Source organism: Dasypus novemcinctus, chromosome 2, assembly GCF_030445035.2.
Source record: "Dasypus novemcinctus isolate mDasNov1 chromosome 2, mDasNov1.1.hap2, whole genome shotgun sequence".
NCBI classification, from domain to species: domain Eukaryota; kingdom Metazoa; phylum Chordata; class Mammalia; order Cingulata; family Dasypodidae; genus Dasypus; species Dasypus novemcinctus.
In genome coordinates this window covers 81,878,116-81,905,570 of record NC_080674.1, presented here as the reverse complement: position 1 = coordinate 81,905,570, position 27,455 = coordinate 81,878,116, and the positions used below count along the sequence as shown (strand labels likewise).

Here is a 27,455-nt window from a genome sequence, read left to right as displayed (position 1 = left end):
CCAAATTAGCTCCATTGCTTTTCATAGTTTCCAGTTCTCTGAATATACCTTCACATCTGGCTTCATTTCTTTCAACAAGAAAGCATAAATTCTAATACCTAAGCCTTATATGAGTTTATACTCATTGTTTCAAATTTTGCCTCGATGTCTACTTTCCTTATGTGCCTTTTTTTATATTGTGTGTTATAAGACATTATATTTGAAATGTAATTTGAGCCCTACAGTGAAGTTACCTTTCTGTGGAGATGATCTGCATTTTATTCTTTCCTGTACCTGGAGGCACCACAGTATGGAACCACCTCACAGCAAGGAGAATGCCTAAAATTAATTACATGGGTTAGACAGTTCTAAACATGGCTATAATTTACACGGGTTCCTTCACTTCGGGTGAAACCTTTCAGGGGGTCTCTGCTAATTGTGAAGAGGAGTGCCTGCTAGACTCACAGCTCCTGTTGGAGTCACCACTTTGTGTAGGCCCTGAACTTTTAATTTCTGTCCCCTTCAGCTCAATGTCAAAGTAGGACCGGGTACTCACTTAACTTTTTTCTTTTTACTTTTGGACTGAGCATTTCTTGTTGTCTTAATACCTCTTTGATATTTTAAGGTGATTTTTATATTTCAATTAGTTTTCTTTTCAGTAGGAATAGGAATCTGAATATCATAGCATGCAATTACTGGAAATAGGAAGTTTTTGAAAATTGCATCTCTGTTCCAACACAGCCAAATTCTACTTTTTTCTGTTGGCATGCTCTGCATTTAGTACATACTACATGTGACATAGGATCCATATATATTGGCCAAAAACATCTAATTCTATCATAAAAATTAATCACTTTTGGCAATTTTTGCTTAGAGCATGCTTTGTATTGGGTATCTAATAATGATTGCTGCATATTATTGTAGAAGTTGAGAGAGGTTCAATTATTTGCGTGTAGAAAGGCCAGGACTCAGGAATTATTTTGAGAAGGAAAAATGATTTATTGATGACTGGCTGGACTCAGGGGCTTTCTGTTTCAAACCCGAGCCCTGAACAAGAATTTTGAGTTCCTTTTATACAGAGAGGAAGGGTCAAATTGTTCTTTGTTTCAGTGCTCAATAGGCTTGAATTAGCATATATCGTCCACATCCTAGGTAAGCTTTTAGCATGGACCTTATATATTCTAGATAAGCTTTTAGCACATTTGGTTTGCATTTTCCCTGAATATTTAAAGTTTATAGAGTTTGCATTGCTAAACTGTTTCCTGGGACTGGAGTTGTTGCCATGGTCACCAAGGGCAGGACTGCAGCCTCTTACCATCCCACACCCACATGTCACAGACAGCTTAGGTTATCTACAAAGAGAGGAAGAGCCTCCCACCCATAGCCCACATCAATATAACTAATTACCTCAAAACAGAGCAGCTTGAAACAGATATTTATTATCTCTCACAGTTTCTGAGGTCAGCAATCTAAGAGTGGTTTAGTTTGGTGGTTCTCACAAGGTCACAGGCCATCTTTTGACTAGGGTTGGAGAATCCACTTCTATTTATGTAGCTCTTGGTCAGGGGCTTCATTTACTCACTGTGTGGGCCTCTCTTCAGGGTTGCTCATGCCATGGCTGCTGGCTTCCCCCAGAATGAGTGATCCAACGAAGAGACAAAGAGAGACCGCACCAAAAACAAAGCCACGAACATCTTTTAGATCTAATCTAAGAAGTGACATCCCATGATTTCTGCCATATTCTATTGATCACAAAGACCAACACAGGTACAGTGGGGAAGAAGACAACATAAAAGTGTGAATTCCAGGAGGTGGGTCATTCAGGCCGTTTTGGATGCTGGCTAGCTCTTCCTCTTACTTTACCAAAAATACAAATTAAAAACCTTTATCTACAGGTTCATGATAAAGCACATGAATTATATCTATTTCTTCATCTGTGAAACATAAGAAAATATGGTTGTAATTCTATCAGTGTAAATGCAGAAAATGTTTCCTGAACAAATTAAAATTTATTAAAAATCTCACAAAAAAATACCAATGTGTCAAGTGATAAAAGATAAATTTAGTTGGCAGGGCTTAGTATTTGGAAAAGTAAAAATTTTAAATATAACCCAAAAAATAACCTTACAAGGAGGGGTAAGATGGTGGCAGAGTGGGGAGCTCCAAGTGTCAGCACTACCTACAGTGCTGTTAGTAATCAGCCAGAGCTTATCTAAATCACCTGCTTGGGGGCCCAGGACCCAGAAGAACATCCTGCAACATCCTTGGAAGAATGGAAAGGGAGACTGCCCATCTGCAGTGAAGACTCGTGAGTAGAGCGCTCCACGTCAAGGAGGCTGGTGCCCATCCCCCTCTGCCAGTGTAGGATGCCTCAGGAGTTACTCCTGGCTGGAGTTGGAAGCTGTTTCCCAAAAACAGGGAATAATAAATTTGACTGGCTAACTCCAATCCTTAGTACAGCTAAAGTTTGAACCTGTCCAAGTTGGGAAGAGTCCGGGAGCTTCCATTTTAACTCCATCCCTGGCATGAGGGGAACTGGGGCTGGTTGAAAATTATAGTGACAGTAGGTACTGGCTTCTTTCCACCCAGGTCAGACTACTGCCCTAGCCTGGGCTCCAGCCATGTCTCCAGCAGGGAGGAAGCTGGAGGGAATTGCACAAGCCTCCGAAGTTGCTTTCAGCCTAAATGGACTAGATTCTTGAGCACCCATGTGGCTACATCCCTGCCCCTAATAAGGCAGGAGGGGTGCAGTATTTCCCATCTTTCTGAGCAGCTACATGTGCTTTTGGCCCACACGGACAGAATTGTTGTGCATGTCTGGAGCTCCACCCCTGCCCCAGGCAGGGGAGGAAGGGCCATGGAGCTTGAGCAGTCTCACTGGGCAATTCAAGATGGTATTGACCTGCCGGCATGACTTGGATTACTGTACACGGCTGAGGCTCTATCCCCACCCTTGACAGGGGAGAAACCCTCACTGCTGGCAAGGGAAGAAAGGTGGGAGAAGCACCATTGGTTCCTGGGGAAACTCAGGCAGCTTCAGCCTCTATGGCTTACAGTACCAATCACAACCTTGGCTCCTATTCCATCCCCAGCAAGGAAGAATGAACAAGAAAGAGATGAAAAAAAATGAAAAAAAAAAAAAAAAAAATCATATGGGCTAAATATGAGCCATTATAAAGTTAAAAAAAAAAAAAAAAGATGAACCATGAATCAAAGAACGGCTGTAGCACAAAGCCTATCAAATAGAAAGTACTAGACTAAAGGGAGAAACTGAGTCCAGAATACATCAAATAAATCAGATGCTGAGACACCAACAAAAAATTACAAGCCATACCGAGAAATAGGAAGATACAGCCCAAAGGAACAAACTAAACTTCCAGATGACATAAAGGAGTTGAGACAACTAATCACAGATGTTCAAATAAATTTTACAAACTCAATGAGATGGTTAAAGAGATTAAGGATATTAAGATGGCATTGGGTGCGCACAGAAGAATTTGAAAACATACATAGAAAAACAGCAGATCATATGGGAATGAAAGGCGCAATAAATGAAATTAAAAATACACTGCAGGAGCAGACGCTGCAACAAGCAGATGCTGCAATGAGCAGATGCTGCAGCCAACTAAATGCCACAGTTAGCAGATACCGCAATTGCCACAAAGAACAGACATTGCAATGAGGAGACACCGCAATCAACTGATGCCACAACAGCAGACAACACAGCAGATATGAGGAGCAGATGTGGCTCAGGCAGCTGGGCACTCACCGCCCATGTGGAAGGTCCTGGGTTTGGTTACTGGTGCCTCCTAAAGAATATGAGCAGACACAGCGAGCAGACACAATCAGCAGATAGACAAGGGAGCCATCTGGGGGCGGGGGTTAAAATTTTTAAAAAAAGAAACTAACACTAGAGGCATATAATAGCAGATTTGAATAGCAGAATAAAGGATTGGTGAGTTTGAAGACAGGGCCCCAGAAAGTGAACACACAAAAGAACAGATAAAGAATGGAAAAAATGGAACAGGGTCTCAGGGAACTAAATGATGGTAAGAGACACACAAACATACATGTCATGGATTCCCCAGAAGGAGAAGAGAAGGGAAAGGGGACAGAGACTATCTGAGGAAATAATGGTTGAAAATTTTCCAACTCTATTAAGGACATAGATATTCAAGTCCAAGAAGCACAACATACTTCAGTCTGAATAAATCCTTAAGACCTACTCCAGACACATACTAATCAGAATGCCAAATGCCAAAGGTAAAGAGAGAATCCTGAGAGCAGCAAGAGAAAAGTGATTTGTCATATGCAAGAGATCCCCATTAAGACTGCTAATTTCTCATCAGAAACCATGGAGGTAAGAAGGCAGTAATATGACATATGTAAGATACTGAAGGAGAAAAACTGCCAGCCAAGAATCTTATATCCCAGCAAGATTATCTTTCAAAAATGAGGGTGACTTTACCATATTCACAGAAAACAGAAACAGAGAGTTTGTAGCCAAGAGACTGGCCTTGCAGGAAATACTAACAGGTGTGGTACAGCAAAAAAAGAAGACAGGAGAAAGACTTGGAAAATATCTAGAAATGAAGATTACATCACTAAAAGTAACTAATAGTGTAAAAAGAGTGGTGAAAATATGACAGATAAAACCCAAAGATCAAAATGGGTAAAGAACTGCCTTCATGGTAATAACATTGAATATTGTCTAAACTCCTAATCAAAAGACACAGACTGGCAGAATGGATAAGAAAATATAAGCCATCTATATGCTCTTTACAAAAGACTCATCATGGATCCAAGAATACAAACAGATTGAAAGTGAAAAGATGGAAAAAGATATTTCACACATGCAGGGGCAAAAAAACAAAACAAAACAAAACAAAAAAAACCTTGAATAATACGGTTATATCTGATGAAATAGACTTTAAAAGCAAAACCATTATTAGAGACAAGGGATATTATATATTAATAAAAGGGGCAATTCACCAGGAAGAAATAAAAAACAAATGTACATGCACATAACCAGGGTGCCCCAAAATACATAAGGCAAAACCTGAAAAAACTGAAGGGAGAAATAGATGTTTCTACAATAACACTTGCAGAATTCAATACACCACTCTCATCATTGGAAAGAATATCTGGGCAGAGGATCAATAAGGAAACAGGTTGAAGAATATGATAAATGAACTAAACCTAATAGACATATACAGAACACTGCACTCCAAAACAGTAGGATATATATTCTTCCTAAGTGCTCATTGATCTTTCTCCAGAAGAGACTATATGTTGGGTCACAAGACAGGTCTCAATAAATTAAAAAAGATAAAAATTTTACAAAGCACTTTATTTCATCATAATGGAATAAAGCTGGAAATCAATAACAAGCAAAAAAAGGGGAAATTAAAAAATATATGGAACTTAAACAACACATTCAATCAGTGGATCTCAAAGAAGAAATAGCAAGAGAAATCAGTAAGAATCATGAGACAAATGAAAACAAGGACAATATATCAAACCTATGGGATGTGCAAAGTCAGTACTGAGAGGGAAATTTGTAGCCCTCAATGCTTATATTAAATAAGAAAGAGCTAAAATCAATGACTTAACTACACATCTAGAGGAACTACAAACTGAGAATAGAATTAAAACAATAGAATTAAAACCAAAATTGGTCCTATGAGAAAATCAACAAAATTGACAAATCCTTAGTTAGACAGAGAAAGAAAAGAGAGAAGATGAAAGTAAATAAAATCAGAAATGAAAGTGGGAGCATTACTACTGACCCTACAGAAATAAAAGATATCATAAGAGGATACTAGAAACAACTGTATGCCAACAAACTAGACAACAAAGATGAAATGGTCAAAGTCCTAGGAACATACAACTTTAGCATACAAGAGTAATATGCAAAAATCAGTAGTGTTTCTATACACTAGTAATGAACTATCTGAGAGAGAAGCCAGGAAAAAAATTCCATTTACAATAGTGACTAAAAGAATCAAATATTTAGGAACAAACTTAATCAAGGAGGTAAAGGACTTGTACTCAGAAGATAGACATATAGACCAATGGAACCAAACTTATCTATTTAGGTTCAAGGGATTTTGGACAAGGCTATCAAGCCCTCTGAGTTGGAACAGAACAGTCTGTTCAACAAATGGTGCTGGGAGAATTGAATAGCCAAAGCCAAAAGAAATGAAGAGCCCTATTTCACACATTATACCAAAATTAACCCCAAAATGGATTAAAGACCTAAATATAAAAGTGGCAGCCATAAAACTCCAGAAGAAAATACAGGGGGACATCTTCAAGACCTGGTGGTATGTGATTTCTTAAACCTTAAACCAAGCACAAGCAATGAAAGAAAAATAGGGATAAATGGGAGCTTCTCAAACTTGAATGCTTTTGTGCTTCAAAGGACCTTGTCAAGGTGAAGAAAATATTTGGAAGCCATATATTTGGTAACGGTCTGATTTCCATGCTATATAAAGAGAGCATACAACTTAATGATAAAAGGGCAAGCAATCCAATTAAAAACTGGGCATAAGACTTAGACATTTTTTCCAAAGAGGAATTACCAATATAAGAAAAGCACAAGAAAAAGTATTCAAAATCACTTATTAGGGAAATGCAAATCAAAACTACATTGAGATATCATATCACACCTCATATAATGGCCATTATTAAAAAAAACAGAAAACTACAAGTTCTGGAGAGTATGTGGAGAAATAGGAACACTCCTTCACTGTTGGTGGGAATGTAGAATGATGTGCAGCCTCTGTGGAGGACAGTTTGGTGATTCCCAGAAAACTAAATATAAAACTGTTGTATGATCTGGCAATCCTTTTACTAAAAATATATCCAGAAGAACTGAAATCAGGGACACGAACAGACAGTTGCACATTAATATTCATATCAGCATTATTCAAAATTGCCAAAAGACGGTAACACCCAAGTGTCCATCAGCTGATGAAGGGATAAGAAAATTGTGGTGTAGGCATAAAATGGAATACTATGCTGCTGTAAGAAATGAAATTGGGACATATGACAACATGGATGAACCCTGAGATTACGTTGAGTGAAATAAGCCAGACACAAAAGGAGAAATAATTGTATTGTCTCAGTAATATGAACTAAATATGAAGAATAAGCACAGGGAGTTAAAATCTAGAACATAGGTACTAGGAGATAGGATGAGACCTGAGAAGGGGTACTAATGCTTAATGTATGTAGAATTTTCAGGTAGCTTGACTGTCAAAGTGTGGAAATGGATAGAGTTGATGGTAACATAAGTGAATATTAACTATCATGGCTTGTGTTTCTTTTTGTAAAGAAATAACATTTTTTAAATGAGATCATTTTATTTTTATTTCATCTTCCCCTCCCCCTCCCCTACCCCTGCCCTGCTATTTTTGCTGTCTTTATCCATTTGCTGTGTGATCTTCTGTATGTATTTTTCTTTTTGTCTTCTCATTTTTCTCCTCTAGTATTACCCAGAATTCGATCCTGGGGACCTCTGATGTGGAGAGAGGTTCCCTGTCAATTGCGCCACCTCAGTTCCTGGTCTCTGCTGTGCTTCACCTTGACTCTCCCCTTTGCCTCTCATTTGTTGCATAATCATCTTGCTGCGTGACTCACTTGCGTGGGTACTGGCTCACTGAGTGTGCACTTGGCTTGCTGCATAGACACACTTTCTCTTCTTCTTTTTCACCAGGAAGCCCCAGGGATTGAACCTGGGTCCTCCCATATGGCAGGCAGAGGCCTTATCATTTGAGCCACATCCACTTCCCTTATGGCTGGTTTTTAAATGTGATTATGGCTGAAAGGAGTAGTCTAGGGACATATGTCAGGTGAAAGAAAGCTAGAAAATAATTTAGGGACTTAATAACATAGTGAACCTTGTGGTGGACGGGGATTGTGGTTAATAACACAGATATAGAATATTCTTCTACAAACTAGTTTGTCGGTATTACAAGGTGATAAGAATATGGTGATGCATGGGAAAATATAATTAATGTAATTTATGGATTATAGTTAACAGCATATTGTAATATTCTTGCATCAATGTCAAAGATGGTACTATATCAATGCTAAGGATCAATAATAAGGGGTTCTGGGATTTTTTTCTTTTGGACTAAGCAAAATGCCCAAACCTGCAACTCTGTGATGAAAGTGAGAGCCACTAAATGTACGCTGGATGGGCTGTACAAGGCATGGGACCATATAACACAGTGAACCAAGTAGTGGATAACAGAGTGTGGTTAACAGTACAAATATGAGAGTTCTCTCACGAACTGTAACAAATGTACAATACTAATATGTGGTGTTAATTAACAGGTGATGCATGGAAAAAATATACCAAATTTAAGCTATGGACCATAGTTAGGAGTAATACTTTGATGATGTTCTTTCATAATCTGTAACACATGTTCTGCAACAAAGCAAAGTGTTGATGAAGGGATGACATATCGAAATTCCACACATTATGCATGATTGTTTTGTAAGCCCACATCTTCTGGTATAAAAATATATATTATAAATAAAAAGCAAACTTACAACTATTTTGGAAACAAAAATTTTGTTATGAGAAATAGTTCTACTGAAATATATGGTTATAATTCCAATAATGGGTTTTCTTCTTGCCTTTCTGCAATTAAGGCACCAAGTAAAAGTGGTTTGAAAGATGCAATTAAATGTTTCACAGAAGCAATGAACCTTTTAAGATGCTAAATATAAACCACATAACCCAAAGTAACTGAGGAGGTAGGTGAAATTGTATTCTTCAATGTATATAGCATGTTACAATTTTGTAAGCAATGAGGGAGGAAATAATATATAAATTTCTTTGATGCTATTCCACTCAAACTAACAAAAAGGATTACTCTTTGAGGTCTTGGGAGTGGGAAGAATGAGATACATGCATACAAGGTGGGAGCAAAACATATTTGATATGTTTTTAATATTTGTTTTGATTTTTTAAACTGTGTACATATAAAAAATAATTTTAAAAAGTAACAAGGGGAAAAAATTAAAACCTAGGATGAGTTAGATATTTCTGGTTTATTTAGATATTTTCTTTAAAAAATGTAGTCACATTATCAGTTATGCTTGCTATTAAAAAAGCATAACTTTTTAATGACACAATACCTAAATCAAAGCTGCTATAAACTTACTCAATTTAGACAGCACAGTCAGGCTACTACTTTTATGATTAAAATTATAATGTGAAATATTCACATAGTACAGAAGACTGGTTTAAATTAGATTGCCTTAGGGGGAAAGTGAGAGTTTAGCCTGTCCACATATTGCCTACTTTACAGATTTTCAAGTCCTGTCTCTTTATTCTGAGACAGCTTCATGCCCAGTACCTACAGGCTGTAAGACTGTGTAGCAGTTTGACGTTATTGATGAATTCCAAAAAAGAAATTGGATTATGTTTGTAAACTGGTCTTTTCCTCTGGGCATATGAGATTATATTGTTTCAGTAGGGTGTTGCGTACCTGCGCCTTGGTGAGTGGGGACTCGAAGATAAAAGGCATGGCAAAGGATAGAATTGAGGGTTTTTGATGTTGGAGTTCTGTTGTTGGAGTTTGCTGCTGAAGCCTTAAGCTGGAGCCCCAGGAAGTAAGCACACAGAGGAAAGAGAAGCAAGCCCCAGGAAGGGAGGAACCCGGAAGCCTGAACTCTCGCAGATGTCGGGAGCCATCTTGCTCCAACACATGAAAGTAGACTTTGATGAGGTGAGTAACTTATGCTTTATGGTCTGGTATCTGTAAGCTCCTATCCCAAATAAAGACCATGCACAAAAACCAATTTCTGGTATTTTGCATCAGCACCCCTTTGACTGACTAATACAGTATTTGATACTGTGAATGGGGTAGTGCTTTTGCAATTACCAAAATGATGGAATGGTTTTATAAATGGGTAAGGGATATTTTTTGGAGGAATTATGAAATGCTTGATGGAAAAGGCCTGGATCGCTTTGAAGAGACTGTTGATAACAATATGGATGCTAAAGAGACTTTTTATGATGCCTTAGAAGTAACTGATGAGACTACTGTTGGAAACTGGAGAAAAGGCGATCCATGTTTTAAAATTGCAGAAAACTTAGCAAGATTAACTCCCGGTGTTTTATAGAAGGCAGAATTTGAAAATGGTGAGCCTGGGCATTTAGCTGAAGAAACTTCCAAAGTAACCCCGGAGAATGTGGGTTGGCTTCTGCTTGCAGTGTATAGCAAAATGCTACATGAGAGAGAGATGCTGAGGACTGAACTGTCAGGTACAAAGACAACAGAAACTGATTCTCGAAATTCCAAGCTTCTGGAAATCAAGCTCCCAGATGAAAGTGACCCATTGGAGGACTTAACTAAACTTGGAACTGGTAAATCAAGATTGAAAATGCAGTTATCTTGGAAAGACTTGGTGGAAAGTCTTATTGTCTGTTGGATCAGCAAGGTTTTTGAGAGAGCTGTCTGAACAAGACTACTGCCAGCCTGGAATAAAAAGGACATGGAGAGATTGAAGGAGAAACAGCTTTAAGAGGAAAACCATGGAAGCTGAGATCTGGAATTAGGACATCACCTTGGGCCAAGAGAGGAACCCCACCCATGTGTCTAGAGAGGGTGAGTTTGCCCCAGCAGTTGAAGCATTGAACCCTGTCCAATGTTTTGGGAGAGTTGTGCTGCCCCAGGATACAGACAGGGTGGAGCACATTCCCCAAGGATTAGGGTGGTTAAGGTCAGCACCCCACAGGTCTAAGAGGGGTGGACCTGTCCCCCAAAGGTTAGGGAAGGCTAGGTGGCCAACTCATTGCTCTCAGTTGAGCCTGTATGTCAAAGGTTAGGGGCAATGTGGTCTTCACATCACTGTACTGGGGGGGGGGGGGGGGGGAGAATGAAGACGCTAATGCAAAGATTGGGTGAGGGTGGCATTCTTGGAGGGAGAGGTCTGGAACTTGGTTGACCCGCAGACGTTTGGTTAAGGTGGAACCAAGAAAATGGCCCTTGGGCAAGCTGGTGGAAAGGGTGGGTCCCCATATGGCCCCAAGGAGAAGAAACTATTATCTTAAGAATGACTTGCAGACTGAAATCAAATGGAGGATGCCCTGCAGATTTACTGAAATGTAGAGGACCCATGACTCATGTTTCCCTCCCAATTTCTTCTTATTGTAATGAAAATGTTTATCCTTTGTCCATTTGTGTATTGGAAGTAAATGAATTGTTTTGTAAGTTTCAGAGGTCTGAAGCAGACAGGACTTTGCCCCAGCACAACCTGTATTTCTTTAAATTAATTGTGATATTACTTAGTATTTGCATTGTAACTGATTTAGGTGTTTTTTTTTTTTTTTTGACTACTGTAATGTCTTTTTGGAATTCAGAGGGTGGATTGTAGCAGTTTGATATTACTGATGAATTCCAAAATGAAGTATTGGATTATGTTTGTAAACTGGCCTTTTCCTCTGGGCATGAGATTATATTGGATTCAGAGATTTATTTGATTATTTAATCAAGTAAACCTCTTACGTCAGTAGGGCATTGAGTACCCACCCTTTGGTGGGTGGGGACTTGCAGATATAAGGCATGGGAAAGGACAGAGTTGAGGGTTTTTGATGTTGGAGTTCTGATGTTGGGAGTTTGAAGCTGGAGCCCCAGGAAGTAAGCACACAGAGGAAAGAGAAGGACGCTCCAGGAAGGGAGGAACCCAGGACATCTGAATCCTTGTAGACATCAGCAGCCATCATGCTCCAAAACGTGAAAATAGACTTTGGTGAGGGAAGTAACTTATGCTTTATGGCCTGGTATCTATAAATTCCTACCTCAAATAAACACCCTTTATAAAAACCAAACAATTTCTGGTATTTTGCATCAGTATCCCTTTGGCTGACTAATACAGACTGCCTTCTTATTATTAGTATGGCTATCTTCCTGGGTTGTTTTCCAACCACCTAGTCAAGATTTATATCTCTATTACAACAATTACTTCTACTATATGATAATTACCTGCTTCACATATTTAGCTGCAAGAGTGGAAATAACTATTCACCTTTAAATCAAAGGAGCCTAATAAAGTGCTTTTTGCAAATACAAAGTATACAAACACACACAGTTGGTTGTAATGCTGCAAAAACAGATGGGCCACATTTTACTTCATATTTCAAAATTCAGAGACAGTAGTAATAAAAGGTGTAAGACTAGAAATATATCACTGCAGACTGAATACAAAAAAAACATTCTATTTCCTCAGTTTTGAAAGAACTAAAATTTCAATTTAAATACCAATGTGCAAAACATGACCAAATAAGTAATAGAAACATATTCTTCTACAACAAACACTTTTAAAATGTGCCTCCAAATGTCAGGAGCATAATTCTAATTATTATTGAATGTACATACTTTGAAAAAACTAAGGCAAAGCTATTCCATCATGGGAAGAGTCCTCCACTGTTTGGTTACTTTATGGTACATTCATTATTCATAGGTTGTGCAATTACTTATACCACAAAATAAAAACATACCACATAAAGAAAACACAAGCTGAGTTTGATGTGCAATTTTTTTTAATCTTATACCATTTAAATATTTCACAAGTTATTACATATGTTACCATTTCATTTAATTTCTGCAACACTTTACATTGCTTATGAAGTAGCTACTTCCAGAAGACTGATATTCTCCACACTGTCTTTGGCTAGTATTACAGATGCGATTCAGCAGGAATCATATGCCCAAACTGATTTAAATTCTCAGTCTCTTCTAGCCTGAGCCCTCAGATCCTCAATTATAACCTTATCTTGGCTTTTAAGTTGAGATGCTTTGTGAATATTTTTCTCCAAACAGGGCTATTTAGTATGGTTCTTTTCCTTGAGATGTACAAAGAGTGTTTTTGATACAAAAGATATATATTCCACATAAGAATAAAAAAAGCATCAAAATAATTATTGGACTTTATATAACTTAAATGATGGGACCCACTAAAACATGCCCTTTCCTTTTTTCTTTTCTTTTTTTTTTTTGCCATTTGAAGTAAAGAGGAAAACTCTTAACAGTTTCTGAAATTTGATCAGGGTTCAAAGGTCTATGTAACTCAGGCACAAGTTTCATGTGTACTTCAAATACATAGAATTTAGCTTATGTTAATATCCTGTATCAAAAATAACTATAATATAAAGAATTTAAAGTATGCAAAAGTAATTAGTTCATTAATATTTATAATTAATACATTGGTGTCAAAGAAAATATGCAGTGTTGCCAGGAAATTTCTAGGGATTAAAGTAGAAGTAAAAGAAACCTTCATTTATTGCTACATAATGACTACTTCAAGGGTCATCTGGCCTGTCGTCAACCACTCTTAGACATGGTAAATGCAGTGGTATACTTTGGAAAGAAAGGAGGGAAATAATGTACTGCAATACAAAAATATTACCTATTTATAAATAAAGATTTATAAAACACATACCGAATCATATGTTCTCTCTATAAAAACAATATACATAAATATAGAAGCACAAGTTCCTGAAGTACTCACAATTATTTTAAGAATACCCATTTAATTGGGAAAAATCATATGTATGTATATATGTATGTGTGTGTATATAAAATAATTTAAAGAGGAAAAAGGCAAAATCTTGATTTTAATCCAAACAGTGAGTTTATCTAATCATGGAGGTAGGTCTCCACTCCAATTATACAAATAAGTTTTCTGCTTTATTCAAAGAATTATCATATAGGTCTAAGATCTGGAAACTGCCACTGAAATTCATTTCTAACGGACTTTAGAAACCAGTAATTAATTGACATATACACAAAACATATTTCAAAAATCTCATAAGGTTACATCTGAAAAAAGCCTTCATTAAAACCATTATTGGCATTAAAGAGGTATAACTAGGTGTGGATACTTTGGCTTAGCATTTAAATAACACAGTAAATGCTACAAATTTCTTAAAGATAGAAGAAATCCTTGTCTTTTTAGTACGTTTATTAATTGTAAAGGTCCAAAACATGTGGATCCTTTACATTTTTAGAGTTTTAAATAATTGTGCTAATGATTTAGAAAAATCATTCCTGCCTGAAAAAGCAAAGCTTACATGTTTCAAATATCAACTGTATTAACATTAGTGTTTGTGGCATCTGACCTTTAGTGCTATAGCTAGTTCTACCAAACCAGTCTGTAATACATCCTTTTACTAAAAAAGGTTTTCCATAATGAAAAACACTAATTCTATTTCTAATGGTAAACTAGTAGAGTTGGAGGTCCCGCCATGGATCACAGGGATCAGAGCACTATCCAGAGCATTCAGATAATGCTGAGGAAGAAGATGGCCTTCAGATCCTGCCTGAAATTCAACCTGGAAAAAAAAAAATCTTTGTAAGGCACCTCTAGAAGATAAGCAATCTTGGTTAGCTCAACAGATGAATACAAAATAATTAAAATATTTAAAAATACCATTCATTTAAGCATGTTAATAAAAAAACTTGATATTTTATTTATAAAATAAATGTTATACATTGTCCTATATTTCTTTTATCCATCTACTATGTAAATTATAATTGCCCCTCCCTCAGATAGCATAAAAATAAAAATAAAAAACTTAATACTTTAGGTTTCCTCTCCTCTCTATGAACATTTAAACATATTGGAGGTTCAGGGCTTTGAATAATTACTAACATGACTTAAAATAAAAACCTTACAGTAGTTAAAAAATAATCTGCTTAAAATACTTCTTTTGGAATCAAAGCAAAAGAGACTGTTACAGATTTAGGATACTAAATTTAAGCCCTATGGTAACTACAAAGAAAATAAAAGAATATGCAAATGTAGGGACAGAAAGTTGAATACAGGTTACCAAGAGTGGGGGAAGTGGCATAGGGGAGCTAATGAAAAATGAGTGTAAGGTTTCTATTTGGACGCAGGGAAAGTTCTAATAATGGATGGTGGTCAAAGTACTGCAACATTGTGAATGTGATTAATTACACTAAGTGGCATGCTTGGGAAGGGTGAAGGTGAGAAGATTAATGTTAAAATATATGTTTCCACAACTAAAAAAAAACTAAAGAGATAAATTACAATCAAATGTAAAAGGATATTGTATGGACTCTCAGAATGGAGGAGAAAAGGTTCAAAAGGATACTGGGGCATGAGAAAAAGTGGAATATAGAATGTAAGTTTTATATCAGTGTTACATTGCTTGAACTTGATAACTGTACTTGGGGCAGTTACATAAGTGAATATCCATGTTCATGGGAAATAAATGTACACTGAAAATATAATGTGTTCAAGGAGTATGGTGTGTACAATCTACCTTCAAATGTTCAAAAGATGATAGATAGATAGATGATAGACTGATACAGCAAATGTGGCAAAAGGTTAAAATTGGTGGATCTGGTTATCTGGAGGAGTGGGGAATGTTGCAAATCTTTGTATTACGTTTGTATGCTTGAAATTATTTCAAAATAAAGAGTTGAAAAACACTTCCAATTTGTTGTTGGATTTAATATTGATGAGGCAGGTGAAAATTAAATTTTAATACAGTTGACTACAAATGGAAATATTAACAGTGCTTACTCAAATAACAATTTTAAGGTGCTTCCTGGGAAAAGTGACTATTAACAGTGAGATGAAAACATAACTTCCTCTTTCACTTAGGAACTATGGGTGTAACACATTCTGGCTGGAGAAAAGCAAACCTTAGCATATAAAACTTGCTCATGTTTAGATTAACCATCCTAATGAAGAACTTGCTTTGAAAATCTACTATATTTAATGTTAAAAGTATGAACAAAAGAAATATATCGATCAGACACAAAAGCTCACAGAAAAACAAATAGCTCTTACATGTAAGATGATCACCACCACCCATTATAAAAGTGTGTTAAAATACTATCATTTTCACCTATCAAATTGGCAAAGCTAAAACTTTTGATTACATACTGCTCTGATAAGAATGTGGGGGAAAGAAATCTCTAACAAATTGCTAGCAGAAAACAAAAGTTGTCATAACCTCTATTCAGGGCAATTTAGTAATTCTGTTAAGCAAGTACACAGCTGAACCTGGCAATTCTACTTGTAAGAAATTTCTTATAGATATAGAAGTATATATTGCACTTTGCAGGTATTGCATTTTTCACAAATAGAAGGCTTGTGACAGCCTTGCATTGAGCAAGTCTATTGGCACCATTTTTCCAAAAGCATGGGCTCACTTCTGTCTCTTTCACATTTTGGTAATTCTCACAATATTTCAAACTTTTAAATTATTATATCTGGATGGTAATTCATAATCAGTGGTCTTTAGATGTTTCTATTGTAATTGTTTTGGGATGCTATGAACTGCACCCATATATGGTGGCAAACTTATCTGATAAATGCGTGGGTTTGGACTACTCCACAAACTGGCCATTTCCTCATTTCTCTCCCTATCCTTGGACTTCCCTATGCCCTGAGACAAAACAATATTGGAAATGGGCCAATTAATAACCCTACTGTAGCAGTTTGATATTGTTTGTGAATTCTAAAGTAGATATTAGATTATGTTTGTGAACTGTCTGTTTTGTTCCTCTTGGCATATTAGACTGCTTCTTATGGTTAAGCAAAAAGGTGGTTCCTTGAGATGGAATTTACTCCAGGTGAAGATGCTATGAACACTGTTGAAATGACACAAAAGGATTTAGAATATTATTCAAACTTAGTTGATAAAGCAGTGACAGAGTCTGACAGGATTGATTCCAATTCTGAAAGAGGTTCTAGTTGTTGGTAAAATGCTCTCAAACAGCACTGCATGCTACAGAGAAATCTTTTGTGAAAGGAAGGGTCAATTGAAATGGCAAACTTCATTATTGTTTTATTTTAAGAAATTGCCACAGCTACCCCAACCTTCAGCAACCACCATCCTTATCAGTCTGTAGCCATCAACATCAAAGCAAGACCCGCCACCAGCAAAAAGATTATGACTTGCTGAAGGCTCAGATAATGGTTAGCACTTTTTATCAATAAAGTATTTTTTGTTAAGGTATGTGTATTGGTTTTTTAGACATAATGCACACTTAATAGACTACAGTAGAGTATAAACATAATTTGCATATGTACTGGGAAAAAAAAATCTGTATTGCTTTACTGTGATATTCTGTTTATTGCATTGGCCTGGAACTGAACCTATAATATCTCCAAGATATGCTGTACTCACATTTACGAAAATGCGAAAATATTATGGACAACCTAAATGTCAATAAACACATAGTGAAACATGCATTAAAAATAGTAAAATAAATTATGGCACATTTACACAACTGATTACTATGAAATTCTTTTTAAAGAAAGACAGTTATTTGCTTGGACTGCATAAAATCACAAAGAATACATAAGAAGTAACATTGATTACGTAAGTGGAAAGGAGGGATGATGGGCAGTATTGAGCTGGGCTAAGGGGTTGGGGGCAAAGACAGGGAGATCTTTGCAGGGCTACTGCCTTATACAACTCTAGTGGGAACCATGCACATTGTAGTCTGGAGTTATTAATAATTTTGACAGGGGCCACAATTACACAGAATTCCATGTTAATGCTTTTCTCTGGAAATGTTCAATGAAGCAGTCCTGTTATGTATATACCTGTAGACTTCTATAATTTTAAAACACGTGGATATAGAATCTAGAGAATAATTACACAAACCTAACTATGAGGCAGGATTGGTATGGGGCAAACAACAGCAAACTATGGCCTACAGACCAAATCTGGCCTGCCACCTGTTTCGTAAAATGACAGTAATGCTCACTCATTTACATACTGTCTGTGGTTGCTTTCACACTACAATGGTAGAGTTGAGAAGTTGTGACAGAAACTATCCAGACCACAATGCCTACATTATATATACCAGCTAGTCTTTTGCAGAAGATGTTTGCTAACCCCTTGAGGAGATTAAAGGAGATAATGTTTGTGAAGTTGGGTAGCATACATTTGATACTTGGAAAATCTTAGTTCCTTTCTTTTATCACAAAATAAAACATTAAATAAAAAACTTTTGATAATATATAATACATTAATTTCAAAAGACACCACAAAAACATGCCTCACCATATCAGTGTCAATGGATACTCTGAGTCCAATTTTATTCATCCCATTATCTTTTAGAGTTTTCAGGTAAGGACACAGTGCAGCACTACAGGCCATGGCTATTTCTTTTGCAAACTGATAAGGAGTTGCAGAAATAGACAAATCTTGGTCCTTTAGGAAGTAGAACACCTGAAATGTATTTATTTAGGAAATAAGTCATGATCAAGCTTAAAAGAAAAAAAAAAAAAAAAATTAAAAGTAACTAAAAATGCAATAATTGATACTTTCAATGTAACCTTGTTAGTACCATGAAATTCATGAGTCAAGAATATTCTATATCTACAGCCAAATACATACTAGAAATAAAACTTAAAACCAAAGGTTACAGAATTTGGAAATCCTTTAGCTATCTTGCCTAAAGTTACCTTGTAACATAAAAGCCTTGTTAACTCAGTCTAGAGGATATTAAGGAGGGAAGTGGACTTGGCCCAATGAATAAGGCATCCTCCTACCACATGGGAGGTCCGCGGTTCAAACCCTGGGCCTCCTTGACCTGTGTGGAGCTGGCCCACGCGCAGTGCTGATGTGCGCAAGGACTGCCATGCCATGCAGGAGTGATCCTGCGTGGGGGACCCCACACGCAAGGAGTGCGCCCCATAAGGAGAGCCACCCAGTGCGAAAGAAAGTGCAGCCTGCCCAGGAATGGCACCACACACACAGAGAGCTCATGCAGCAAGATGACACAACAAAAGGAAACACAGATTCCCGGTGCCGCTGATAAGGATAGAAGTAGTCACAGATGAACACACAGCAAATGGACACAGAAGAGCAGACAACTGGGGGGGGGGAAGGGAGAGAAATACAAAAATAAATAAATCTTAAAAAAAAAAAAGGATATTAAGGAGTTCATCCTAAAAGATCACCATCTTATAAGGACATATATATGAAGTTAATGTCAAACAAGTAATATTCTATTGCCTCTCATCCTAGTCACTGGTCTGAAGAGGAATCAGGAGAGAATAAGGTTTAACATAATTCAACATTGCTCCTAAAAAAAACCCAAACATTTCTATTGATACCAATTTACAATCAGCATTCACATATGAAAAAGTTTTGCATGTTCCATTTTTTGGTAAAATAACAAAGTAAAAAGAATACGGTCAAATGTACAGACAGATAAGATGCCAAGGATGCCAAAACTAAATTGTTAACTGGCAGACAGTGCCAACATACAATTGTCTGAAATAACCTTATAGATACCCAAATCTGGTATATAAAAGGAAGTGTGGGAGTGGACGTGGCTCAACAAGTTGAGCATTCGCCTCCCACATGGGAGGTCCCAGGTTCAGTTTCCAGTGCCATCTAGTAAAAAACAAGAACAACAAGCAAACAAATGAAGAAACAAACTCAAGGGAGATGATGTGGCTTAGTGGTTGAGTGCTGGCCTCCCACACGTGAGGTCCCGGGTTCAATCCCTGGTCCTGGTACCTCAAAAAAAAAAAAGGAAGTGTGGGGGGTAGTTATGCATCTTAAATAAGTACTACAAAATCTCCGAGTTAAAAAAAACAAAAACAATATTCAACACAGTATGTAAAATGAAGGAATTCTCTTTCTCAGTTACCTCAGTACACTTTACCATCTTCTCATCAGTTTCAAAATCTGCTTCCAGTTTTATTTTTTCACTTGGAAATCCTTGTAATGATATTCCATCCACTGAACTGATAACACTATAGAATAAAACATAGTAAAATAGGATTATTAGTAGCAGTGTTCTTCCTATGAAATGAATTATTGGATTTAATAGGATAAAAAGAAAAAATATGAAAACTATAAATTTAAAGCAGAAACAAGACATTTAAATTATATATAAAATATTAAATCAGTAATTCACATTCATTTACCAAGATTTCTTCATTGTGTAATCATCTTTTTTGTTCAATATATTATATCTACTTTCTTATGTGCCCAATTCAGATGTGACAGTTAAAATACTTTAAGTAGTCTCCTAACAGAAAAGCTGTCTCATGAATTCAAATATTCTATTTTGGAACTTCAGCATTAGCCCTCTTCTTCCTTCTTTGCTCCAGACCCCTTAGCTAGTCTCCAAAACAGAAAGAAAATGGGTAACTGAAAAGAGGAAGGAGTGGGAATAATAATCTACAAGACCTCTAACGTGCATATTATTACATTCAGTTTTTCTTATTTACAGTGAATCAATATAATATAAAATAATCACTTAAAGGGCATCCTTTTACTTCACACAAAAAAGTATCTTGTCTTTCTCAGCCCTGACATCAAGCCCACACTGCTACACAATGGTCCTTTTATCACTGATCACCCTTGAATAATTCACAGCATCTTGGCCAAGAAAATATACATAAAGCTGGTGAAATACAAATTCAAAAAAATACTGTATAATAATGACATATAAGCTTTTAAATTAATGGCATTATTCTAGGTCCACTTATAGGAGATTTAATTTTATTAACATGATGTTTTTAGCCCCTGCCCCTCTACGGCCCCACTAAAACGACTACATTTTAGTAACAAAAAAATTCCTACCCTTTGTTTCTTTTTTCTTCAGGATCTACCCAGCAGATATCCACGTACTCTCTCAGGTCAACTGCATCAACTTTCCCACATGTAATTTTAAAGTCTTTTTGCTCTCGCAGAGCCAGCCGCAAACTATCCATGGTCTCTGGAGTTATTTGTACCATTAAGCCATCTGAAAAGGAGAGTTACATTTCACATTCCTTTTACCAAATATTAATTTGCATGCCTAAGCCATAAAATTTGCTATCAAAGTATACTCTATGCAAGATACAAGGTTTTAAATCATTTTTTAGATTACCTTAATGGTTGCTTACCACTGGAAACTAAGAAAAGTATTTCACAAAGTTAAGAATTCATTTTTTTTAAAGGTTAAATATATAAGGGTAAGAACTCCACTTCTGGCTATGATGAAATTACAGGTACCAAATTATTCCTTTCTGACATTAACCATGAAACTGAACAAAACATATGAGACAACTGTTTTTAGGTACTGGATAGTAAGTCGTACAATACTGTGATCTCTAATGGGAAAGTGAAGCAGGCATCCACAATCACCCATGTCTGGGAATAATTTCCTCACAGTGACCCAATTAGCTTACAATGGCCTTACTGAGTTAACAGAGAGATAAGAGTTTGGGAAAGTCTGGAATCTGGAGACAAGACACTGAAGAGCGGGAACTTCACAGAGGAGATCACCAGAAAGCTGTGGAGGTAGATTCCCTTTCAGTCTTTGGACTACATCTAGGGGCACATTAACATAGTAAGACTAGATGAGACTTACCAGAGAAGAGCTATAAAAAGGTGGAGAGCAGAACAAATATGCTAGAAGTCAAGCAGTGTTAGTAGATGTTGGTGGTCTGCACCAACTCAAGTGGAGAGAGATGAACACCTCATTAACAAATTCATCAACAAAGCCAAAATGAAGCTTTTATAAAATATTCAGGCAACACAGAATTTGGAGAGTGAGTGCTGCCAAGTTAGAGGGGGTTATTAAACATCTTGGACTTTCCAGAGATCCATTTTAACAAAGTATAAAATCAAGCCTACACAAGCTGAAAGGGATCAGCAACTAAAACACTTGATAAAAAAAAAAACAAAACACAAAACCTTCTGCAGCAAAAGCTAATAGAATCTAAAGTCTCAAAACAATCAACAATGAAAAATATACAGAAAAAATTACATGACAGAAACAGGAAAATACAAACCCTGAGGCAACTGAAACCAACCCTGAGATGGCCAAGACACTGGATTAAACAAACAGTTTAATAAAACAGCTAATACATTCAAAGAACTAAAGGAAAATACATTTAAAGAATGAAAAGCAACTATGGGCTAAATGAATAAGGAGATAAAAAGATCTTAATGAGAAATTGAAACTGGAAAAATGACCAAAAGAAAATTCTAGAACTGAAAAGTGAAATTTAATTGAAATGAAAACCTCAATAGGTAGACTTAATAGTAGCCTGATGATTATAAAAGAGAACATGAAGTTCAATAAAAATTATCCAATCTGAAGGTCACAGAGAAAAAAGACTGAAGAAAAGTAAACAGCCTCAAGGATGAGTTGGATGATAGTAAACAGTCTAACATATATATGTATTAGGAGTTTCAGAAGATAAGAGATTGAGACAGAAAAAAATATCTGAAGGAATAATGGTTAAAAAAATTTCCCAAATTTAATGAAAAAATATTGACACACATAGCAAAGAAGTTCCATAAATGCCAAAGCAGGATAAATACAAAGAAAACCACATAAAACACATCACAGTTAAACTGGTGAAAACAAAAGATAAAGATGTTTTGAAAACAAACAAATAAGCAAAAGTCCAGGACAAGAGAGAGACCCAGAAAGACAGGGAAAACTCTGCACACTGTATTCGCCTTGGGCAGACACTTTTGATAGGATAACTGAAACCCAAGAAAATCTGTCTTATTATCAAGTGGTTACAAAATCAAGAAACAGACATCTCAGGGAATACATCCCAGAGTTAACACTGAAAAACAGATATTGTTATTTCAAATTTTTAAAGAATAATCATGCATACCATACAGGATTCCCATATATTGCTCCACCACCACCACCTTAGATTGTTGTGACACATCTGTTACAAATGACTAGAGATATCATCATATTATTCCTATCTATAGTCCAAAGCTTATATTTGATGTATTTTTCCCACAAATCATCCTATTATTAACACCATGTATTAGTATTGTATATTTGTTACAGTTCATGAGAGATGGTTTTCCTATTGGTACTGTTAACCACAGTCCATCATTCATCATGGGGTTCACCGTGTTATACAGACCCCTGCCTTGTACATCCACCCAAAGTATATACTCAGTGGCTCTCGGTTTCATCACAGAGTTGTGCTATCATCAGCTCAATCCATTTCAAAACGTTTTCAGTATTACAAAAGGAAAAATCCCATATGCCCTTAATACCTCCCATTATTACCCATTAGCATTGATATAGTACCTTCTTTGCAATAGCTGTACAAAAGTTCAATATTTCTGTTAATTACAGTCTATACATTATATTAGTTGTACTTCCCCCATATATTTCCATAATTTTAATACCTTGTAATGGAGGAACATATTTGTATTTGTGCAATCATCATCAACCATTGAAATCACTATGATATACAGTCCCCAGATTATTCTGCAGTTTTTGAACTGACGTTAACCTCCCTAGATTACACTTTTCAGCCACATTCACATTTATCAATTGGCAGTGTAAGTTATACTCAGTATAATGTATTACCAGTCACAATATCCATTTCTACACATTTAATAAACCACCTTATCAAACATTCAACATATATTCAGTATCAGCTTCCCCTTTTCAAACCACATTCTATCTCCTAGTAAACTATACTCTATAGCTTAACTCCATGAGTTTACTCATTGTATTCAGTTCCTATCAGGGAGACTATACAATATTTGTCCTTTTGTGTCAGGCTTATTTCATTCAACATCAAGTCCTCAAGTTCATCCATGTTGTTGTATGCATCCCAACTTCATTTCTTCTCACAGCTGAATAGCATTAATATTGCATGCATATACCACATTTTCTTTATCCGTTCATCAGTTGACAGGCTTGAGTTGTTTCCAACTTTTAGAAATTGTGAATAATGCCACTATGAACATCAGTGTGCAAACGTCCATTCATGTCCTTGCTTTCAATTCTTCTGAATATATTCCCAGGAATGGGATTGCTGGATCATATGGCAATTCTGTATTTAGCTTCCTGAGGAACTGCCAAACTGTCCTGCACAGAGGCTATACTATTTAATTACATTCCCACTAACAGTGAGAGAATGTTCCTATTTCTCCATATCCTATCTGGCACTTGTAGTTTTCCTTTTTTAAAAAATAATGACCATTTGTAAGGTGGTGTGACAGTTTGAAGTTCTTTTATGAGTCCCAAAAAGAAAAAGATTGTTTTTTTTAAAAAAAAACTTCATTTCAAATTCACAAAAATAAAAGAACAGAAAAAGGCAGCTCAACAAGTTATGGACATATTACTCCTAAAAAGTTCTTTTTCAGGCACTTTTACCTCATCAAAACATAAAAGATTATGTTTTGAACTAATATATGCTTTTTTTGGGAAAGATATATTTGTTATTTATTTCTTTCCCCTTCCCTGCCCCTGCCCAGTTGTCTGCTGTGTCCCTTCACTGTGTGTTTTTCTGTGTCTGCTTGTATTCTTGTTAGCGGCACAGGGAATCTGTGTCTCTTTTTGTTGCAACATCTTGCTGTGTCAGCTCTCCATGTGTGTGGTGCCACTCCTGGGCAGGCTGCTCTTTTTTCACACTGGGAGGCTCTCCTCATGGGGCGCATTTCTTGTGCGTGGGGCTCACCTACACAGGGGACACCCCTGCGTGGCAAGGCACTCCTTGTGTATATCAGCACTGCGCGTGGGCAGATGCTCTATCAATTGAGCCAAATCTGCTCCCCTCAATACAGGCCCTTTATGTCCTTGGTTAAATTTATTCCTAAATATTTGATTATTGTAGTTGCTATGGTAAATGGAATTTTTTTCTGACTTCCTCCTCAGACTGCTCATCAGTAGTATATAGAAATGCTACTGCTTTTGTAAGGATAATCTTGTATCCTGTCACTTTCCTGAACTTGTCTGTTAGTTCTAGTAGTTTTGTTGTAGACTTTTTTTAGGATTTCCTAGGTATAAGACCATATCATCAATGAACAGCAAAAGTTTTACTTCTTCCTTTCCTATTTGGGTGTCTTCTATTTCTTTTTCTTGCCTAACTGCCCTACCTAAAATTTCTAGCACAATACTGAATAAAAGTTGTGAAATGGGCATCCTTTACTTTTTTCTCAATCTCAGTGGGAAAGCCTTCAGTCTTTCACTTAGAGCATAATGTTAGCTGTGAATTTTTCATGTATGCACTTTACCATGCTGAGAAAGCTTCCTTCTTTCCTATCAGTGTGTTTTCATCAAGAAAAGATGCTGTATTTTGTCACATGCCTTTTCTGCATTAATTGAGATAATGTTATTTTTCTCCTTCAATGTATCAATTGAAATATACTAATATACGCTTCAATTATATATTATTCTAATTGTTATTCCTGTGTTGAACCATGCATACATACATAGGATAAAACCCACTTTATCGTGGTGTATAGTTCTTTTAATGTGCTTTTGAATTCAGTTAGCGAATATTTTGCTGAGAATTTCTGCACTATATTCATTAGAGAAATTGGTCTGTAATTTTTTTGGTAGTATCTTTGTCTAGCTTTGGTATTAGGTGATGTTGGCTAAAGATTAAGTTATGAGTTTGGATATTACAAAGCGACAGTGGTCAAAATAGCATGTGACTGGCATAAAGATAGACACATCTATTGGTGGAAGAGAACTGAGAATCCAGAAATAAACCCTCACCTATGCAGTCAATTGGTTTTTGACAAATCTACCAAGTTTAGGCTAATGAGACAAAACATTCTCTTCAACAAATGGTGCTGGGATAACTGGATATCTATAACCACAAGAATGAAAGAGGACCCATATCTCACTCCCAATATAAGAATCAACTCAAAAAGGAAGAAGGAATATTCAAAGAAATAATGACAGCAAAATACATGAATAAGCACACCCAAGAAGCCCAGAGCGCACTAAATGGGATAAACATGAAGAAAAATACACCCTGCCACATTCTTGAATTGAATGCAATAGACAAGGAAAGAATTCTAAAACGTGCAAGAGAAAAGCAACATGTTATTTACAAGGAAGTCCCAATTAGACTGAGTGCAGATTTCTCATCAGAATCCATGGAAATAAGAAGGCAGTGGGGTGAAATATTTAATGTGTTGAAAGAAAACAAATGCCAACCAAGAATTTTTTATCTGGTGACACTCTCTTTCAAAAACGAAGGAGAGATAAAGACATCCCCAGATACACAAAAGCTGAGGAAGGTCATCACCACCAGATCCGACGTACAAGCAATGCTAAAAGGAGTTCTTCAGATTGAAAGGAAAGGATACTAGACAGTGGTTCAACGTAGCATAAATAAAGACTTTTCGTAATGTAACCACTGGGGTAATTATAAATGTTGGTATTATTGTAATGTATTGTTTGATATGTAACTCCACTTCTTACTTCCTACATGTGTTAATATCCAAATGCATAAAAATGATAGATCGATGGTACTGGACATACAATGTACAAAGTTTTAAGTGGTAACAAGTATAAAAAAGGTGGGGGGACAAAGGAGTATAGGAAAAGTATATGCGTTTGCTATTGAAGTTATGTTGGTATCAAACCAAGTATGATTGGTACATATTTAGGATGTTAAATTTTAACCTCATCATAACCACAAGGTAAACAGAAATACATATCCAGATAACAACTCATCGGGTTTAGAATCTAGAATATAGGTTTCCACAGGATGAGGTAGGAGTGGTGAATGGGAAGAGAAGGCTTAAAATTTATAGAGTTCCTATTTGGATGGATGGAAATGTTTTGGTAATGGATGGTGGTGATGGTAGCACAGCACTGTGAACATAATTAACTGCACTGGCATAGATATCTGAAAGTTACTGAAAGGGGAGATGTTAGATTGTATCTATGGCAACAGGATAAAAATTAAAAAAGAAATCCATGGAACTACACTTCACAAACAGTGAACCCCTAGTTAAACATAGATTATAGTTAATTGTGCCATTATAGAAATGTGTTATCATCAATTGCACAAATGTTTTCCACACCAATTCAAGGTGTTAATAATGGAGGTATATGGGAATCCTGTATTTTAATGCATGATTGTTCTGTAAACCCAGAACTTCTCTAATAAAGAAAAAAATTAATATGGAAAACCAAATCCCACTAGCCAGGACATTTGTGCAAAGAATAAGGTGTATGTGTCTGTGTTTGTATGTGGTGTCAGAGACAGAAACTATAAAATTACATTTAAAAAAAGGACCAAATAGAAATTCTGGAGTTTAAAGTACAATAAATGAAATGTAAAATTCACTATAGGAGCTTAACAGCAGATTTAGCAGGTAAAGGACAGATCAACTGAAATTATCCAGTCGGATGAACAGAAAGAAAGAATAAAGAAAAATGACCACAGCCACAGACCTACGGGATATCAGCAAGAGTACCAATATATGACTACTGGAGTCCCAGAATGAGAGGAGAGAGATAAAGGGACAGAAAGAATATCTGAAAAAAAATTATGACTGAACTCTTTCAAAATTTTATGAAAATCATGAATCCACACATCCAAGCTCAAAGAACACCAAGCAGGATAAATTCAAAGAAATGAACACATAGGCACATCATACGTAAACTGTTGAAAGCCAAAAGACAAGGAGAGAATCTTGAAAGCAGCTAGGAAAAACTATTCTTCCC

General features: G+C 36.3%; 1 protein-coding gene across 5 annotated transcripts in view; it reads right to left on the bottom strand.

The window, feature by feature from the left end:
• Positions 1–12,523: 12,523 nt before the first annotated feature.
• Positions 12,524–27,455, bottom strand: part of ZFYVE16 (zinc finger FYVE-type containing 16) — a 90,890-nt gene continuing 75,958 nt past the window's right edge. For all 5 annotated transcript variants that reach the window (XM_058275416.1, XM_058275412.1, XM_058275409.2 and 2 more), the window contains 4 exons: positions 20,591–20,753; positions 19,650–19,755; positions 18,050–18,217; positions 12,524–14,332 (listed from right to left, as the gene is read on the bottom strand). In XM_058275416.1, coding sequence (XP_058131399.1) covers positions 14,171–14,332; positions 18,050–18,217; positions 19,650–19,755; positions 20,591–20,753 — 599 coding nt within the window. In that variant the 3' untranslated portion in view covers positions 12,524–14,170. The remainder of the gene's footprint in view (positions 14,333–18,049; positions 18,218–19,649; positions 19,756–20,590; positions 20,754–27,455) is intronic.